Source organism: Dama dama, chromosome X, assembly GCF_033118175.1.
Source record: "Dama dama isolate Ldn47 chromosome X, ASM3311817v1, whole genome shotgun sequence".
In the NCBI taxonomy this organism is placed as follows: Eukaryota; Metazoa; Chordata; class Mammalia; order Artiodactyla; family Cervidae; genus Dama; species Dama dama.
This window is the reverse complement of record NC_083714.1, coordinates 82,466,241-82,483,523: the sequence shown is the minus strand read 5'-3', so window position 1 is coordinate 82,483,523 and position 17,283 is coordinate 82,466,241. Positions and strand designations below refer to the sequence as shown.

The 17,283-nt window shown below is 34.8% G+C and overlaps 1 protein-coding gene across 5 annotated transcripts in view; it reads right to left on the bottom strand.

The window, feature by feature from the left end:
* The window catches only part of BRWD3 (bromodomain and WD repeat domain containing 3), a 136,525-nt gene that overhangs the window by 51,779 nt on the left and 67,463 nt on the right, over positions 1 to 17,283 (bottom strand). For 4 of the 5 annotated variants that reach the window (XM_061137254.1, XM_061137255.1, XM_061137257.1 and 1 more), the window contains 9 exons: positions 16,792 to 16,920; positions 15,650 to 15,875; positions 12,571 to 12,738; positions 9,959 to 10,142; positions 6,342 to 6,435; positions 4,218 to 4,367; positions 2,440 to 2,516; positions 1,689 to 1,857; positions 160 to 273 (listed from right to left, as the gene is read on the bottom strand). In XM_061137254.1, the coding sequence (XP_060993237.1) occupies positions 160 to 273; positions 1,689 to 1,857; positions 2,440 to 2,516; positions 4,218 to 4,367; positions 6,342 to 6,435; positions 9,959 to 10,142; positions 12,571 to 12,738; positions 15,650 to 15,875; positions 16,792 to 16,920 (1,311 nt within the window). Of the gene's footprint in view, positions 1 to 159; positions 274 to 1,688; positions 1,858 to 2,439; positions 2,517 to 3,743; positions 4,101 to 4,217; positions 4,368 to 6,341; positions 6,436 to 9,958; positions 10,143 to 12,570; positions 12,739 to 15,649; positions 15,876 to 16,791; positions 16,921 to 17,283 lie in introns of those variants that run through there. The other variant, XM_061137258.1, reaches the window with a different exon arrangement.

Sequence of the window (17,283 nt, the reverse complement as noted above, 5' to 3'; positions counted from 1 at the left end):
GATTCAGTCATTGTACACAAGAAATATATAATTGAGCAGCACACTTAAGATGGCATATATATAACTATAATAGAATTGAGAATATAAATAACCTAAGACTGATTAAAGTGAGTGTTCTTGAGATTACAAGAGAAAAATGTTACAATAGGAAACAATTACCTCATCTCCCATCTGTGGGACAAATGGTGAACGTCGTGGTATGGTATCCAAGATCCACTGAGGGGCAAACCATTCTTCATTGGGCTCTCCTGCCATAGAAACTAGTCCTCCTTTCTAAAATATGGTTCACAAATATATAAACTTTAATATATGAACAGTCACAGGAAAAATCGAAAGTAGAAAATGGTAAAAAAAAAAATCAGGTTATAATAAAACAAAATATATACATTTTAAACACTTAATTTACCAATTAATTATGTACAACTTCTGTACCAATAAAACAGTCAAGTGAGTAACATGCTGCTCAATTTTGGTTGACAGATAATATGACACTATATACTATATAAATACCATAAATGTTACTCTTCATGTCCCTAGTATATCATATGAATTCAAACACAAGTAACACAGTAACTTTTTGCCAATAAAATGGTGACCATCAAGAAGATAATTGTCTACTAAAGCAATAAGTTACAGCATGCACACAGAATACATATTTAAATTAGTATTCAAAGAATTATGTGGATTAAGTTTTTATATCATTCAAATGTAATTATAGTGGAGAAAAATCCATCACTGGAGTGAAATAAAAACACAAAGAAATATAAGAGCCCTACAGGATTTACAACATCCTTCCATTTTACAAGTCAACAATGTATAGAAATGTATTACTCGTAACATTGACAAGAATAATCCTTTCATACTATAGTAGCTTATTTAAAACTCTGCTACATTTTAACAAACTGTCAATATGTTTTAATTTAATAATTAAAATAATGAAAATATTCTAGCCTCTACTTTTGAAAAATTTCAAAAGGTCTTTACATTTCAAAGTCATTATATACAATTTTACTTAGTTTCTCAGATGGGATAGTATTTTTAGAGAAAACTGAAGTGTTATTGCTTAATATTTAAGTGAAATAAAGTGAAAGTGTTAGTTGTTCAGTCATGCCCAACTTTTTGTGACCCCATGGACTGGGGTTCAACAGGCTCCTCTGTCCATGGGATTCTCCAGGCAAGAATTCTGGAGTGGGTAGCCATTCCCTTCTCCAGGGTATCTTCCCCACCCAGGGATCAAATCCCGGTCTCCTGCACTGAAGGCAGATTCTTTACCATCTGGGCCACTGTGCTGTATGCTTAGTTTGACTCTTTGTGACCCTGTGAACTGTAGCCTACCAGGCTCCTCTGTCCATGAGGATTTTCCAGGCAAGAATACGGGAGTGAGCTGCCATGCCCTCCTTCAACGGATCTTCCCAAACTAGGGACTGAACCCAGGTCTCCTGCAGTATAGGTAGATTCCTTACCGTCTGAGCCACCAGGGGAGCCCAGGAATATTGGAGTGGGTAGCCTATCCCTTCTCCAGGGGATCTTTCTGACTCAGGAATTGAACTGGGGTCTCCAGCATTGCAGGTGGATTCTTTACCAGCTGAGCTACCAGGGAAGCCTATATGAGCCACTAGGGAAGCCCAAATATTCAAATATCAAAAGAAAAAAAACAAAACACAAAAAAACCCTGTAAACCCACAAACCTTCTTTCTAGTCTGTTTAGGTTTCTTCTGCCTTTCTTCAAGTGACTTCAAATTTTCCTCCTCAGAGCTGCTGCATATTTTCTGTGTTGCCTGTCTTGTTTGCCTTTTTGGAGGTTGCAAATTTATTCCAGCATCTGCTGTCCAATCAGAATATTCACTTGATGAATCACTGTAAATAAATCAAAATTATGAATACATAAGTTTAGAAAAGGAATAGTTTTGCCTCATGATTGAAAGATGATTATTTTGTAATCAAACAGCATTATAAATGACATTGTTTGATTTTGTTCTAACCAAAGACAAAATTAATCAATATAGAATTTTAAGCATTACCTAAGTGATTTTAATGAAATGATTCTTGGATAAAGTATAATGCTTAATTTCCCATAACAGCATTTAAAATTCAAAATTCCTGTCCAAACCACAAAAACTTCTTTAAATAAAGATGCTCCTTATCCCTAAAAATGCTTAAATATAGTTGTTTTAACCCTGAAATAAATACAAATAGCCTGCCAACATGTTGAATCTTAGATTTACAAAGAATCTTACTTTAGGGATGAGGGAACTAAATTCCATGCGCAAATAGATATTGGTAGAGCCAGGATAACACAACAGATCTCTGGGCTTCCAACCTAGTACTCATTCTACTATAAAACACTATTTTAACTGGATTTACCAAATTTCTATAAGTACATAATTTCACATTAAAACCATCAAATAATTTTGACCAAATCAAAACCATTAAAACTACCTGGAGGAACTTTCACTTTGCCATTCAATAACAGGATCCTCTATAGAAGCGTCACTTGTGCCAACTGTTTCATCTTCCTGGAAGAAAGAGCCAGCAATTGAGATATATGGTTATTATTAACTAATATATTATTAATTAGTGTGTTCTACTTGTTTCATAAAACTTTTTGTATTCCTCCCTCCAAAAAAGAAGTTCTGGTTAAAATGTACATAATCATTATTCTATATAACTCACAACTAAGCCTACCAAGTATTTAAAGATTTCTAGCATCTACTATCTTATTGATATGAGGCATCTATTATTATTTCAAAGGTTCAGTAGATTCCTTAAGAATCCCAAATATAGCTCTCTTAAATTTTGTTAAAACTTTTTTTCAATTTAAGTATAGCTGATTTACAATGTTGTGTTAGTTTCAGGTATACAACACAGTGATTCAGTCTTACATGTATATATACATATATATGTTTGTATATACATATAAAATATACTCTTGTTCAGATTATTTTCTTATAGAAAACCATTATTTTTAAAATATCTATATAAAAAAGATAAAAATACTTATATGCCTATACTAAGTTAGTATAATTACTGTCTATAAAAAAGTTAATAAGCCTTTGATTATATAAGATCTCAAACATACCAAAGTAGAGGAAATAGATAACACCCTTGTATATACAATCACCAGTTTAGACAGTATCACATTGCCTATTTTATTGTATATATACTCTTACCAACTGCCTCATCTCTCAGGGATTATTTTTTTTGGGGGGGAAGCATTTCTACTATAAATATTTATTAAGACCAGGAAACCTTTTTAAAGCACAACCACAATTATTATATTAAAAAGACAATATCAATTCCTGAATATGTGATCATTCTTTTCAGATCAAGATTTTCATCAATAGGGGTAGAGAAGGAGGCATATCATTGATAAGAATTAAAGAACTGTGAATGCTGGGAGAAGAATGGGGGTACCATATATTGTCAGTACGTAATGAAACCTTCATTGTTCACTTAACAATGACAGATGTTTAAAAGAACAAAAGCAAAGGACTAAAGAAGAGAGGAACATGAAGAAAAAAACTGCTATGGTCTTTATTCCATTACCATGAAAAGGGTTAGGTCTCAGAAAAATCATTATTCAGTAATCTCCATGACGAGTAAAGTCAACAATAACAGAAAACATGTTTATTATGATTATCCAGTGAACAAGTTCTGGGACTGTATAACTAGTTATCTCTGTTAATATTTACTTTTTTTCATTTCTAGGCAGATTTGCTCTCACTCTCTTTTCTCATTGCCCCAAAGTCAAACTTTTCTTGGCATGTTTGATACCCTCAACCAAGATAATATCTTAGGTACAAATAAGAGAAGATATCTAAAGGAATTCGACATAATGCTCAAATTTGCCTACTAAATGCCTTATTAATGAATAATCCTCTTATAAGAAAGTTATTTAAATAATTTTTTATTAAGGTGACCCTTAAAAGTAAATCCAGATTTTATCAAATTGCTGTTTCTTTTGTGATGTGTAGATCTTCAGCCATTCATTGATAAAAAGAACTTTGAAAAGGAATCTAGGTATCAGATATTCATTAACTTCTTTGTGATTTTACAAGATCTCAGATATCGACTTCATTGATGGTATCATGTTATTAAATCTAATTGAGAAAGGAATATTGACAAAGCAAAAAAAAAAAAAAAAAAGTAAATCCAAAGTGATGATACTAACTGGGAAACAAAAAATTACACTGCATAAATAATAGCAGATATCTAACCTCTGAGGAGCTATCTGAGTCTTCCTGTACACCTGAATTTTGACATGATGCTCGTGAATTATGCTCTATGTTGGATCGTGTTTGGTAAGTATGCTGTCGTTTGCGTTGTGTCCTTCGTAAAGACCGCCCATAGCTAGGCTGATAATCACTCTGTAAAACAGAATGAAAAAAAATTTTTAAAGATGAAAAGCTCAGTGAATATGCACAAAAGAATATATATAAAGCAAATCAATTGGGTATGGGTAGAGTAAGGGTGGAGGTGAAATACAGGAATGAATACTCAAAAGAAAACCCAAGATATACCTTTATACTACATTTTTATATAAAATATATTTCATTTCTATATATTTAACCCATTTCCATTAATATTGATTACTTTCCTATTTTGAAAACATTGTGATCAAGTTAGACAGTGCTGAAACTCTAAGCTACAAGAATTTGCCCAGAATTTACATATACCATATTATCTACAAATTATTATAGGATAAAGCAAGCTATCTATATATCTATATATATAATTCTTAATATAATGTGTATTTCTTTAGTTCTATAAAAACTACATTCAGTAAATAAGTCAAAATAAAAATGTAATTTTTAACAACTAAAACAAAAACTGTTTTATTCTAAACTTTACAAGTATAAAATATTATTATTGATATATCATATGTCAAACCTATAACCCTAATATGTCATCAGAAGTAAATAATTTTAAAGTTCTTATAAATCAGTATCAAGGGCCAGGTTTTTATCTTATGTGTAAATGTTTCTCATTTTCTGTATAAATAAAAATGCTTACAGAGTCAACTCCCCTGTTTATTAGTCTTAGACAAGTCTGATGTCTGATAAATCAGCTTAGCAGGAAAAAAGAATATAAATCATGGATATGAGTTATTCATAATCTCTAAGAAAGCAATCTTATCAGAGAATATCAAATAAGCTAATAAAATCTGAATAGAAATTAAGAAAGTGGGTATCAAAATGATCTAAGTATATTTAGAGATAGTAATACACTACCTAAAACTGTGTTTATTGATACTGAAAGACATTTAAAATTCAGCATCCATCCCCTATATTTGTTTAATAAAATTAAAATCAACCTAGACTTCCCTATTTATCATACTCTTTAGGAGTTACATTTATTAGATCTGGGAACAAAACTATGTATTTTATGCCCCTAGTTTGTTCAACCTCTAAGAACTAGTAAGGGGTTTTCCTGTTGTTGTTGTTCAGTTAAGTCGTGTCCAACTCTTTTTGACCCCATGGGCTGTGGACCACCAGGTTTCTTTGTCCATGGGATTTCCCAGGCAAGAATACTGGAGTGGATACCCATGCCATTCTCCAGGGGGTATTTCCAACCCAGGGATGGAACCCATGTCTCCTGCATTGGAAGGTGGATTTTCTTTCTTTCTTTCTTTTTTTAAACCACTGAGCCACTTGAGAAGCCCTAGTAAGGGGTTTACTATGCACCTAATGGAGTATAGGATCTTACTCCCTGTTTACAAGTCTCTACTGGGAATATCAATCTTCCTAATGTATAGATCAGATTTTGCACCTGTTTAGGTAGGACAGAAGTGAGCCTACAGCAGGGGTGAGCAAACTTTTTCTGTGAAGGGTCAGAGTATAAATATTTTGGCTTTGCAGGTGATATGATCTCTGTGGTAACTACTCAACTCCATAGAGCATGAAAGCAGTCATGGACAATATATAAATGAATAGGTATAGCTGTGTTCCAATAAAACTTTATTAACATGAATAGGCAGTAGACCAGATTTAGTCCATGGGCAGTAGTTGGTCAACCTCTGGCCTCGGGTATCTCAACATTTGTTTTACATTGTGATTAGTGATCAGGCAATAATTTTAAGGTTCTATTTTAACCAAATGAAAATGATATTTTAATCCAAATATCTTATACCTACAATAACCACATCCTAGACTTGGGAAGAGAGTCCTAATGCTGTGCAATTTTATCCTTATTAATAATAATCATATCTCAATATGGGGTTCAAAAAATAGTTTCCCTATATACAGACCTATCAAAATAATCACTTAATACATAATGGCCACTTTTCAAACACTTGGTATTTGCAAATAGTGTACTGCAGAGTACTTTGTAGCTAAACTTACCCTTTGGTTAGTATAAGATGGTTTTTTCTTCTTTTCAACTGTATAAAGGCTGATTTCTATGTCACCTTTTACAGTTCGACATTCTTCCTGAACCCTAGTAATAAATTGAAGGTCAACATAATAGAAGATCATCAAAAAGCAAACCAAATGGTTTAAAATCAGATAATAAAAACATTTTTAAATGTAAAACTGGACATCTTAACCATTTTAGGTGTATAATTCAGTGGTTCTGTTGATATTTACAAAGTTGTGAAACCAACATCACTATTTCCAAAACATTTTCATCACTCCAAACATAAACTTTGTAACGATTAAGCAATAACTCTCTCTCTCCTCCTACCAGTGCCTGTTAACTGCCAATCTACTTTATGCCTCTATCAATTTGTCTACCTTAGGTATGTTATATAAGTAGGAAGTGAAAATGAAAGTGAAAGTGAAGTCGTGTCCGACACTGCAACCCCATGGACTGTAGCCCACCAGGCTCCTCCATCCATGAGATTCTCCAGGCAAGAATACTGGAGTGGCTTGCCATTTCCTTCTCCATATATAAGTAGAATTATACATTATTTGCCCCTTTGTGTCTCACTTATTTCACTTAGCAGAATGTTTTAGATGTTCAAGCATGTAGCAAGTATGAGAAGTTTATACAGCTGAATTTCATTCTACTGAAGTACACTGTTGTTGTTGTTCAGTTGCTCAGTCATGTCTGACTCTTTGTGACCCCAAGGACTGCAGCATGACAGGCTTCCATGTCATTCACCAACTCCCAGAGTTTGCTCAAATTCATGTCCATTGAGAATGTGATGCCATCCAACCATCTCATTCTCTGTCGTCCCCTTCTCCTCCTGCCTTCAATATTTCCCAGCATCAGGGTCTTTTCCAATGAGTCAGCTCTGCATCACGTGGCCAAAGTATCAGAGCTTGAGTTTCAGCATCAGTCCTTCCAGTGAATATTCAGGACTGATTTCCTTTAAGAGTGACTTCTTTGATCTCCTTGGAGTCCAAGGGACTTTCAAAGAGTCTTCTCCAACACCACATTCAAAAGCATCAATTTTTTGGCATTCAGCCTTCTTTATGGTCCAACTCTCACATCCATACAGGACTGCTGGAAAAACCACAGCTGGAAAAACCAAAGACTAGACAGACTTTGGCAGCAAAGTAATGTCTCTGCTTTTTAATATGCTATCTAGGTTTATCATAGCTTTTCTTCCAAGGAGCATTTTTTAATTTCATGGCTGCAGTCACCATCTGCAGTGATTTTGGAGCCCAAGAAGATAAAGCGTCTCATTGTTTCCAATGCTTCCCCACCCATTTGCCATGAAGTGATGGGACCTGATGGCACGATCTTAGTTTTTTTAAATGCTTAAGGCAGCTTTTTCACTCTCCTCTTTCACTTTCCTCAAGAGGCTCTTTAGTTCCTCTTCACCTTCTGCTATAAGGGTGGTGCCATCTGCATATCTGAGGTTATTGATATTCCTCCCTGCAATCTTGATTCCAGTTTGAGCTTCATCCAGCCCAGCATTTGGCATGATGTACTCTGCATATAAGTTAAATAAGCAGGGTGACAATATATACCCTTGACATACTCCTATGCCAATTTTAAACCATTTCGTTGTTTCATGTTTGGATCTAACTGTTGCTTGCTTCTTGACCTGCATACAGGTTTCATAGGAGGCAGGCAAGGTGGTCTGGTATTCCCATCTCTTCAAGAATTTTCCATAGCTTGTGATTCACACAGTCAAGGCTTTAGTGTAGTCAAAGAAGCATAAGTAGATATTTTTCTGGAATTCTCTTGCTTTTCCTATGATCCAACGGATGTTGGTAATTTGATCTCTGGTTCCTCTGCCTTTTCTAAATCCAGCTTGAACATCTGGAGATTCTCAGTTCACGTACTGTTGAAACCTAGCTTGGAGAATTTTGAGCATTACTTCACTAGCATGTGAAATGAGTGCAATTGTGTGGTAGTGTGAACATTCTTTGACATTGCCCTTCTTTGGAATTGGAATGCAAACTGAACTTTTCCAGTCTTGTGGCCACTGCTGAGTTTTCCAAATTTGCTGGCATATTGAGTGCAGCACTTTAACAACATCATCTTTTAGGATTTGAAATAGCTCAACTGGAATTCCATCACTTCCACTAGCTTTGTCTGTAGTTATGCTTTCTAAGGCCCACTTAACTTCACACTCCACGATGTCTGGCTCTAGGTGAGTAATCACACCATTGTGGTTATATGGGTCATTAAGATCTTTTTGTATAGTTTTTCTGTGTAATCTTGCCACCTCTTCTTAATATCTTCTGCTTCTGTTAGGTCCATACTGTTTCTGTCCTTTATTATGCCCATCTTTGCATGAAATGTTCCTTTGGTATCTCTAATTTTCTTGAAGAGATCTCTAGTCTTTCCCATTCTACTGTTTTCCTCTTTTTCTTTGCATTGATCACTTAGGAAGTCTTTCTTACCTCTCCTTGCTATTTTCTGGAACTACATTCAGTTGGGTATATCTTTTCTTTCCTCCTTTGCCTTTCAGGTCTCTTTTCTCAGCTGTATGTTAATGCCTCTTCAGCAACCATTTTGCCTTGTTGCATTTATTTTTCTTGCGGATGGTTTTGATCACCGCCTCCTGTACAATGTTATGAACCTGTATCCATAGTACTTCAGGCACTATATCAGATCTATCACATTTTATTTATCAATTCATCCACTGATATATATTTTGAATCATTTCTAATATTCAGGTATTATGAATAATGCTACAATAAATATTGGCATACAAATATCTGAGTCCCTGCTTTCAATTCTATTTTTTTTTAACACCTTGAGCAGAGAATTGCATTAAATTGTTCTACTGCCAGGGGGTAGCATTCAGTTCATAAATTAGCCATGTCTCCCTTTTTCTTATTACTGCTAAAGAAATAATAAGGTGAAACCAAATTAATTTTGCTACTTGTTGGCTCAGCTTGTGAAAAGGTCTACTGGGAAGATATCATGATTTAAATGGATTTTATAGGTCCTCTGTCAATGTGCTTTCTCTTTTCCAAATCTATTTCCAGTTGTTGTGCATTATTTGAAGTCAATATTATAGTAAATGTTAATGTTTACAGATAAAGATAGGGATTCCAAGTTTGAAATGCATCCTAATGAAATCTTTTCATCCAAAGAAGTCTACTTAAATATATTTATAAACTACACTATACACTGGGCTGTACTATATATCTGTACTGCACTCCCAAACTGTTCCAATTCTGAGTATCCTCAGAACCACTGTTGAATTTTTGGGTCCATGTATCACTGACATATTTACTCACATATGGCCTCATGTTCTTACTTAATACTATTTTTTCTTATCTTCTAACCTAGACTGTAAACTCAAAGAAGACAGAGATCATGTTTTTCACTTTTCATTATTCCCCAAACCATTTAGCAACAAGCTAAGAAAATTTAAGATAATCTTTCAATAGTTGTTATAGAATGAACTAATGGAAGAATGTGGAAAAATTAATGCATGACTCAGCTAAATTGAAAAAAAAACTTAGTTATTAGCCTAACATAGTACATTTTAATTTATTTACTAAAAAAGGAAACTCTCAATGTTCTTATGAATGTTACCATGTTGACTCACCTACTAACCCCATTATTTAGTTCATTGACTACCACTCTTCTGCTCCATGCCATGAGATCTCGTTCAGTGGCCATCTGGCTTCTAGGAGCATTGTTATGCATTTGTCGGACACCTTCAATCTGACCACTACGTCGCAGTCCAACATTTGGGGAAGAAGATATGTCCATATCTGGATTTCTCAGAGCTAAAACAAAAACAAAGGAATGCTCCACGCTCTGAGCAAAGAAAGACACCAAACTTTTTCAGATCAGAGCTCTAAATAAAATAAGAGATTCAAAGATAATACTGCTAGACAATATTGCTGTTCCTTTATTTTCTGTATCCCCTTTATGGTCTTTATAGCCTTATAAATAAAGCAGGCACTCAATAAATGTTTATTGTCTCTATAGCTCTTTTAATTTTTTTCAAAGTACTTTCACATCTGTCATCTACTAAACGCTCAGTAAATACAAAAAGTATATTTAATATATTTGGGAGATTAATACATGTTCTTAGTACTAGTTCAGAAAGCAGCTTTTTAATCTAAATTCTACCTTTAGCCCATTAAAAGGCTTCTGAATAAAACCCCAATAGACTTTTCAAAAATAGGAAGAAAAAAATTATAGGACTTCCTGTGTGGTCCAGTGTTTGGGAATCAGCCTGCAAATGCAGGGGACATGGGTTCTATCCCTGGTACAGAAGATTCCATATGCTGTGGAACAACTAAACCCATAAGCCATGACTACTGAGCCTGTGGGCCACGGTTTTACTGAAACCCTTGTGCCTATAAGTCCATGCTCTGCAACAAGAGAAGCCATAGCAATGAGAAGCCTGAACACTGTAACAAAGAGTAGCCCCTACTCGCTGCAACTAGAGAAAACTCAAGCAAAGCAATGAAGACTTAGTGCATCCAAGAATAAATAAATAAACAAATAACATAAATATAAGTTATTAAAAAAAAATAGCTGAAGGAAAAAGGAGAACCTGTGCACAGCTACTGAGTCCATGTTCTACAGCCCAAAACCACTACTGAGCCCACATGTGGCAACTACTGAAGCCTGCACACCTAGAGGCTGTGCTCTGCAACAAAGAGTATCCAGTGCAATGAGAAGTCCGTGCACTGCAATGAGTAGGGGCCCCTGCTCGCTACAACTAGAGAAAAGCCCTCAGGCAGCAATGAAGATCCAGGGCAGCCAAAGATTTAAAAATAATACAATAAAATAAAAAAATTATAAAAAAAAATTTAAGCTATCAAAATTTCAGTTTCAAAATTGGTAAGGAAGGAAAGAAAAGGGAAATAAGTAATAGAAATGTTACTTTTCTTTTTAATCCTCCACAAAGGTTTCTGATTATTTTGTTCTATTTGCAAATGAAACAAAAATGGAAACTGAAACACTAAACTATTAAAGTATGCATCAGAAAAAACTCAAAACAAATGAACACTGCAATGAGAAGACAATTGAATCTCTTTGCTTAACAGCATTCAAATCTATTCATGCAAACCTAGTAATGAAGTTACTGATCTCTAAATTAGGGTTCTAAGAAAGTATTATGTCTTAGGAACAAAAGGCTTGGACATATAGGATCATCAGTCCATGTCTTATCTCATTCCAGGTTAAGGAAAGTTTTATGAGATAGGTGCTCCATATGACATGAACAAGAAATTTTAATTTTATGGGATACCAAACAAATCAGAGATAGAGTAAAAGACCCTGTTCAGTTCAGTTCAGTCGCTCAGTCGTGTCCGACTCTTTGCGACCCCATGAATCGCAGCACGCCAGGCCTCCCTGTCCCTCACCAACTCCAGTAGTTTACTCAAACTCATGCCCATCGATTCGGTGATGCCACCCTGTGAATCACCTCAAATTTAGATCACATTTCTGTGGACTCCAAAATGCTACACTACCCAAATCAATGACTGCAATTATATAAACATAAAAAGAAACATGTGCCAAAATCCCATAAGAGGATGCATTTTTAAAGTTGAACAGTTCTTAACAAAAATAAAACTAACATAGCCTAAGATTATATAAAACTCAGATGCATAAACACATTTCATGTAAAGTGAAGGAAGACCTACAATAGATTAGAATAATACTATGAGATCAAACTTATGAGAGTCGATTAAGAAACTGTATTCCCTAAGAAGAGGGCTTGTTGTCTGCCAGTGTGTTTTTGTAAACTCAAGAGAGACAGATGATATGTTGCTATTTTCATTCTTTACCATCTGAGCCACCAGGGAAGCCCACTTTTTCAACAAATGAGAACAAATATTTCTGAAAGTAATTTTAAAATTTAAAGTGATTTTAATTTTGAAAACTTTATAGGTTGGTTCCCCTAGAAGGGACTGGACTTGTTATAGCACCTTGCTTATTAGAACAAGACTACAAATATATTACTAAGTTAAAAGAAAATAGTATATTAAAATACACAGTCTGTATTCCTTAGAACATGCTAAATCACTTTACTCCCAAATGATAATGAGATCATGGCACTTTGGTGTATCTGATATCAAAACTTTAACAAAATGTTGCTTTTATTTAAAAATCTAAAATGTTCCTCATGTGTAATTATTTGGTACAGATAAAATAAAGTACATTCATTATATCTTTTACAAATATATACATACTTACCACCATTAGCAGAATATGATCTATTAATTGGAAAATGTGGAGCATCTCCTTCATTAATTAGCCTCAGATCTTGTTCTCTTTGTAACTCCCTGATTATTCCATCAAGAATGCTCTCATCTTGATCATTGGTTTGTTGCCCAATTACCTGTTCTACTACTTCACCATCACCTAAATCAGACCAAAGATATAAAGCCACAAAATTATTTACATTTTTGTATACCATAAGTAGAGTAAAATCAAGGTCAATCTATAAGTTGCTAGACAAATAGTTTTTAAAGGATTAAAATGAAAATAAAGCACATAGCAAACAAAATATTTTAAGCACGTCAGCTTGTGTGTTTAACTTAACCAATGTCCCCAAATTAGACATTTTGATGAGGACCTTCTCATCTTACAGGGGGAAAAAAGTGATTAAATTATTAAGAATGAATTTTCTCTATGGAATATTCTTGTGTGCATGCTCATTTGCCCAGTCATTTCTGACTCTTTGTGATCCTATGGACTGAAGCCCATCAGGTTCCTCGGAAGCTAAAAGTGAGGAGTAAATATTTGAGTAAGGTTTTAATAAGTTCAACACTGAAAATGCTTTGCATCTTTCATGAGAACTTCCTTTCTGAAAGAAATAAAAATTATGGTCTTTAATATATTGTCTCTTTTGATAACATCTCAGTAGACAGATGTGATGGTTTCCCTGATAACTCAGTTGGTAAAGAATCCGCCTGCAATGCAGGAGGCCCTGGTTTGATTCCTGGGTCGGGAAGATTCCCCTGGAGAATGGATAGGCTACCCACACCAGTATTCTTGCGCTTCCCTTGTGACTCAGCTGGTAAAGCATCTGCCTGCAATTCGGGAGACCTGGGTTTCATCTCTGGGTTGGGAAGATCCCCTGGAGAAGGAAAAGGCTTACCCACTCCAGGATTCTGGCCTGGAGAATTCCATGGACCATATAGTCCATGGGGTCGCAAAGAGTCGGACATGACTGAGCAACATTCATTTTCACTTTTCATACATTTGAGTATAAAAATTATTTCTTATAATGAAATTCTATTATTACATCCAAATGAAAATTTTATTTATTTCTATGATCTTTTTCTTTCTTAACTACATCTTAGACCTGTTTTTCATCTTGTCTTCTAGTCAGAATAAATGGTATCTATTAAGAGTAGCCAAGTGATCAGATCTTACAGGAAACAAAATATGATAAAGTATAGATTTTTTTAATTCATATGTTTTCAGCTCTACCTCCTATTTAATATTCATACATTTCCCCCTTGTTTAATTAAATATGGCATCAATAAAGTAACTATTATCACACGTTTAACACCATTTCATTGCTCTACAAATCTTTATGAGAGAATATAAAAAGGATATGTAACACTTCATTCTATAAAGGTCAAGTCTTAATTTGCAAGTAAGGATATAAAATTCCATTTGCACATAAATAACTCATTGCCTCATACTTAGAAGAAAACCTACAAGTAACAAACTAACATATGAAGGCATTCTGGTGTCAGGGTGGGATGGAGGCAGTATACCTAAGGGGAACATGTCAACCAAAAGAGTTGTTTTTTAATGTCTTTTTCTACTATGCTCCCATCATGCATCACACTCATCACTGCATGTTCAATATCCACCAATACTATTGTTATTTAAACACTTAGTATTCTCCTCCCCAACACTCAATGATTCTTTACATTTCAAACATGAGGGTGGGTAAACAGCCACCTTCCAGTTTATAGTTCTTGAAATTTCCTCTTCTTCAGTCCATTAACTATGTACTCTCAAAATACCAATAGTAAGAGCAGTAGAATTTCACCAATTATAAAAAGCTTGACACATTAAAGTTAGTAAATTTAGTCACTTTTGTTTTTCAGTCACTCAGTCGTGTCTGACTCTTTGCGAACCCATGGATTGCACCCACATGGATTGCAGGAAGCATAGACTTCCCTGTCCTTCATCATCTCCTGGAGTTTGCTCAAATTCATGTCCATTGAGTCAGTGATGCCATCGAACCATCTCATCTTCTGTCGCCCTCTTCTCCTACCCTCAAACTTTCCCAGCATCAGGGTTTTTTCCAACGAGTAGGTTCTTCACATCAGACGGCCAAAGTATTGGAGCTTCAGCATCGGTCCTTCCAATGAATATTCAGGACTGATTTCCTTTAGAATGGAATTGTTTGATCTCCTTGCAGTCCAAGGGACTCTCAAGGGAGTCTTCTCCAACCCCACAGTTCAAAAGTATCAATTCTTCAGCACTCAGTCTCCTTTTACAGTCCAACTCTCACATCCATACATGACTACTGGAAAAACCATAGCTTTGACTAGATGGACCTTTGTAGGCACAGTAATGTCTCTGCTTTTTAATGTGCTTTCTAGGTTTGTCATAGCTTTCCTTCCAAGAAGCAAGCATCTTTTCATTTCATGGCTGCAGTTCCTGTCTGCAGGGATTCTGGAGCCCAAGAAAATAAAGTCTGTCACTGTTTCCATTGTTTCCCCATCTATTTGCCATGAAGTGATGGAACCATATGCCATGATCTTAGTTTTCTGAATGTTGAGTTTTAAACCAGCTTAAATTATGACTAGAAGTCAATACTAAAAGCATCACAATCATAGACATGTTCAGGTTTCTAAGGAAGTAGGTCAATACATTCTCTGCTTGAGTATACTCTTGTTTGCCCTAATCCATTTATCTGTGTCCAGATGAGATAAACAATGCAAAAAAGTACATTGGTAAGGTAAAAAGTTCTATGCCACTGAAAAGGTAAAATATGGGGCTCCCCTGGTGGCTCAGATGTAAAAAATCTGCTAGCTAAACCCGTGTTGGGAAGATCCCCTGGAGAAGGGAATGGCAACCCACTACAGTATTCTTGCCTGGAAAATTCCATAGACAGAGGAGCCTGGTGGGCAATAGTCCATGGGGTCACAAAGAGTTGGACATGACTGAGCAACTAACACTTTTCATTTTCAGGTAAAATATATTATAACCTACTACATAGTTTAGCATGGGGATATATTACGGAGAGAACAGTAAGTTTAATACTTTACAAAATGTTTTAAATTTAATTTTGTTGATAACATACCATTAGCCACATATCCCAGCTGTGGTATAAGCTGTTCATCTTTACAATTTTCCCGTCCTGGTACCAGTCTTTGAAATTTTGTGGGATGAGGATTTCCATCAACATCCACCAAGAACGGTGGAGGCATGAGATGAGGAGCTTGTTGGGTTTGTTCATCCAATACATAGTTGTTGGCATCACGGATAAGAGGTCGATAATCAGTATGGAAGAACATCTGATCTGGAATCTTTATGATAGACTTTTAGTATTTAATGTGCACAGAAAATTTATTAACAAGCATTTATTTTCATTCCTAGATCATGTCTGTTTTTCAAATCAGACAATTTTTGCATTATCTATATACTCCTTTATTGTCACGTGTTCTCCCTAGGTAGAAGTGAATCACCTAGATCATAATCCTATTTTTCTCCACAAAACCCTATAATATATATTATTTTCTGGCCCTTCCCTAACATATTTCTCCAATTAGGATAAGAAGAAGCAAAACAACAATGTAGTAGATAAAGTTAGTTATTTTTAAGTTGCAAAAAACATACAAACTTTAATAACTATTTTTCTTGTTTTTATTCAAACAAGAATAGACAGAGTATAATATAAATGGTGAGACAGGTAAATATCAATGCATGAAAGACACAAAGGTGATTAAGTATCAAGATGAACTCAAAGATTCTAGTTCTTTTCCAACCCCAAGATTCTATCATCTATCCTAAACTCACAGCTAATAAAATAAAAGAAACCAATTAAATTAGCTTCTAAAGTATTTTAACAAGATCAATAATAGGTAAAATAAACATTCAGCAATGAGTTGTTTATTCCTAAATTAGGATAAGTAAAGGATGTAACCTGGTCAAGTTATTCTCTCATTACACCTAAAATGTAGTACAGAGAGAGAATATGTACTAAGCAAGAGTATTTTCCAATGAATTTTTATATCTATATCACCCTACATCTTAATAGTAATTTGAACTGCCAAGCCTTATATTCTGGCAGTGATAAAAAATTTTACCAAAAAAAAAAAAGCGACTTTGTTATTTTATATCTATTGAAACATAGTGACCCTTGTTAACCATAAAGCTTCAAATAAGATGTATGAATGATACTATCAAAAATCACAATCTATAACAACAATTAAGTATACTAACCTTTTCATAGTATTTACTGCATCCAAATCCAAAAAGCAGCAAATGCCCATGCGAATCAGTGCAGGCAAAATGGTTTCCATCTGGTGAAAATTTACAGTCAAACACTGCACCATGGCCTTGGCCTTCAATCTGAAATTTAGAAGTCACTTTAAGTCACCTTAGGAGGTAATTTTCAAATAATAAGTAGTCAGTAGCTTCTGCTTGCTAATATCGTGGATTCTGTGATACCTCAACATTCTAATGTACTCTCTGATTTCTCTAGCCAGAATCCTACTGCAATAGTAAAGCTCTGAAAGAAATTAGGGAGATTCAATATGCAATGTATCACATCAACCATTACTAGCAATGCCCTAACTGAAGAAGGACTGCATGAATGACTGAGGAGGATAAAAAAGACCTAAACACAACCAAATTGACAAAGGTGCTATTTCAGGAAAGTCAAGATATTATTTAAACTGCAAATCAAACTTTTTTTTCAAATCAAACTTTAAA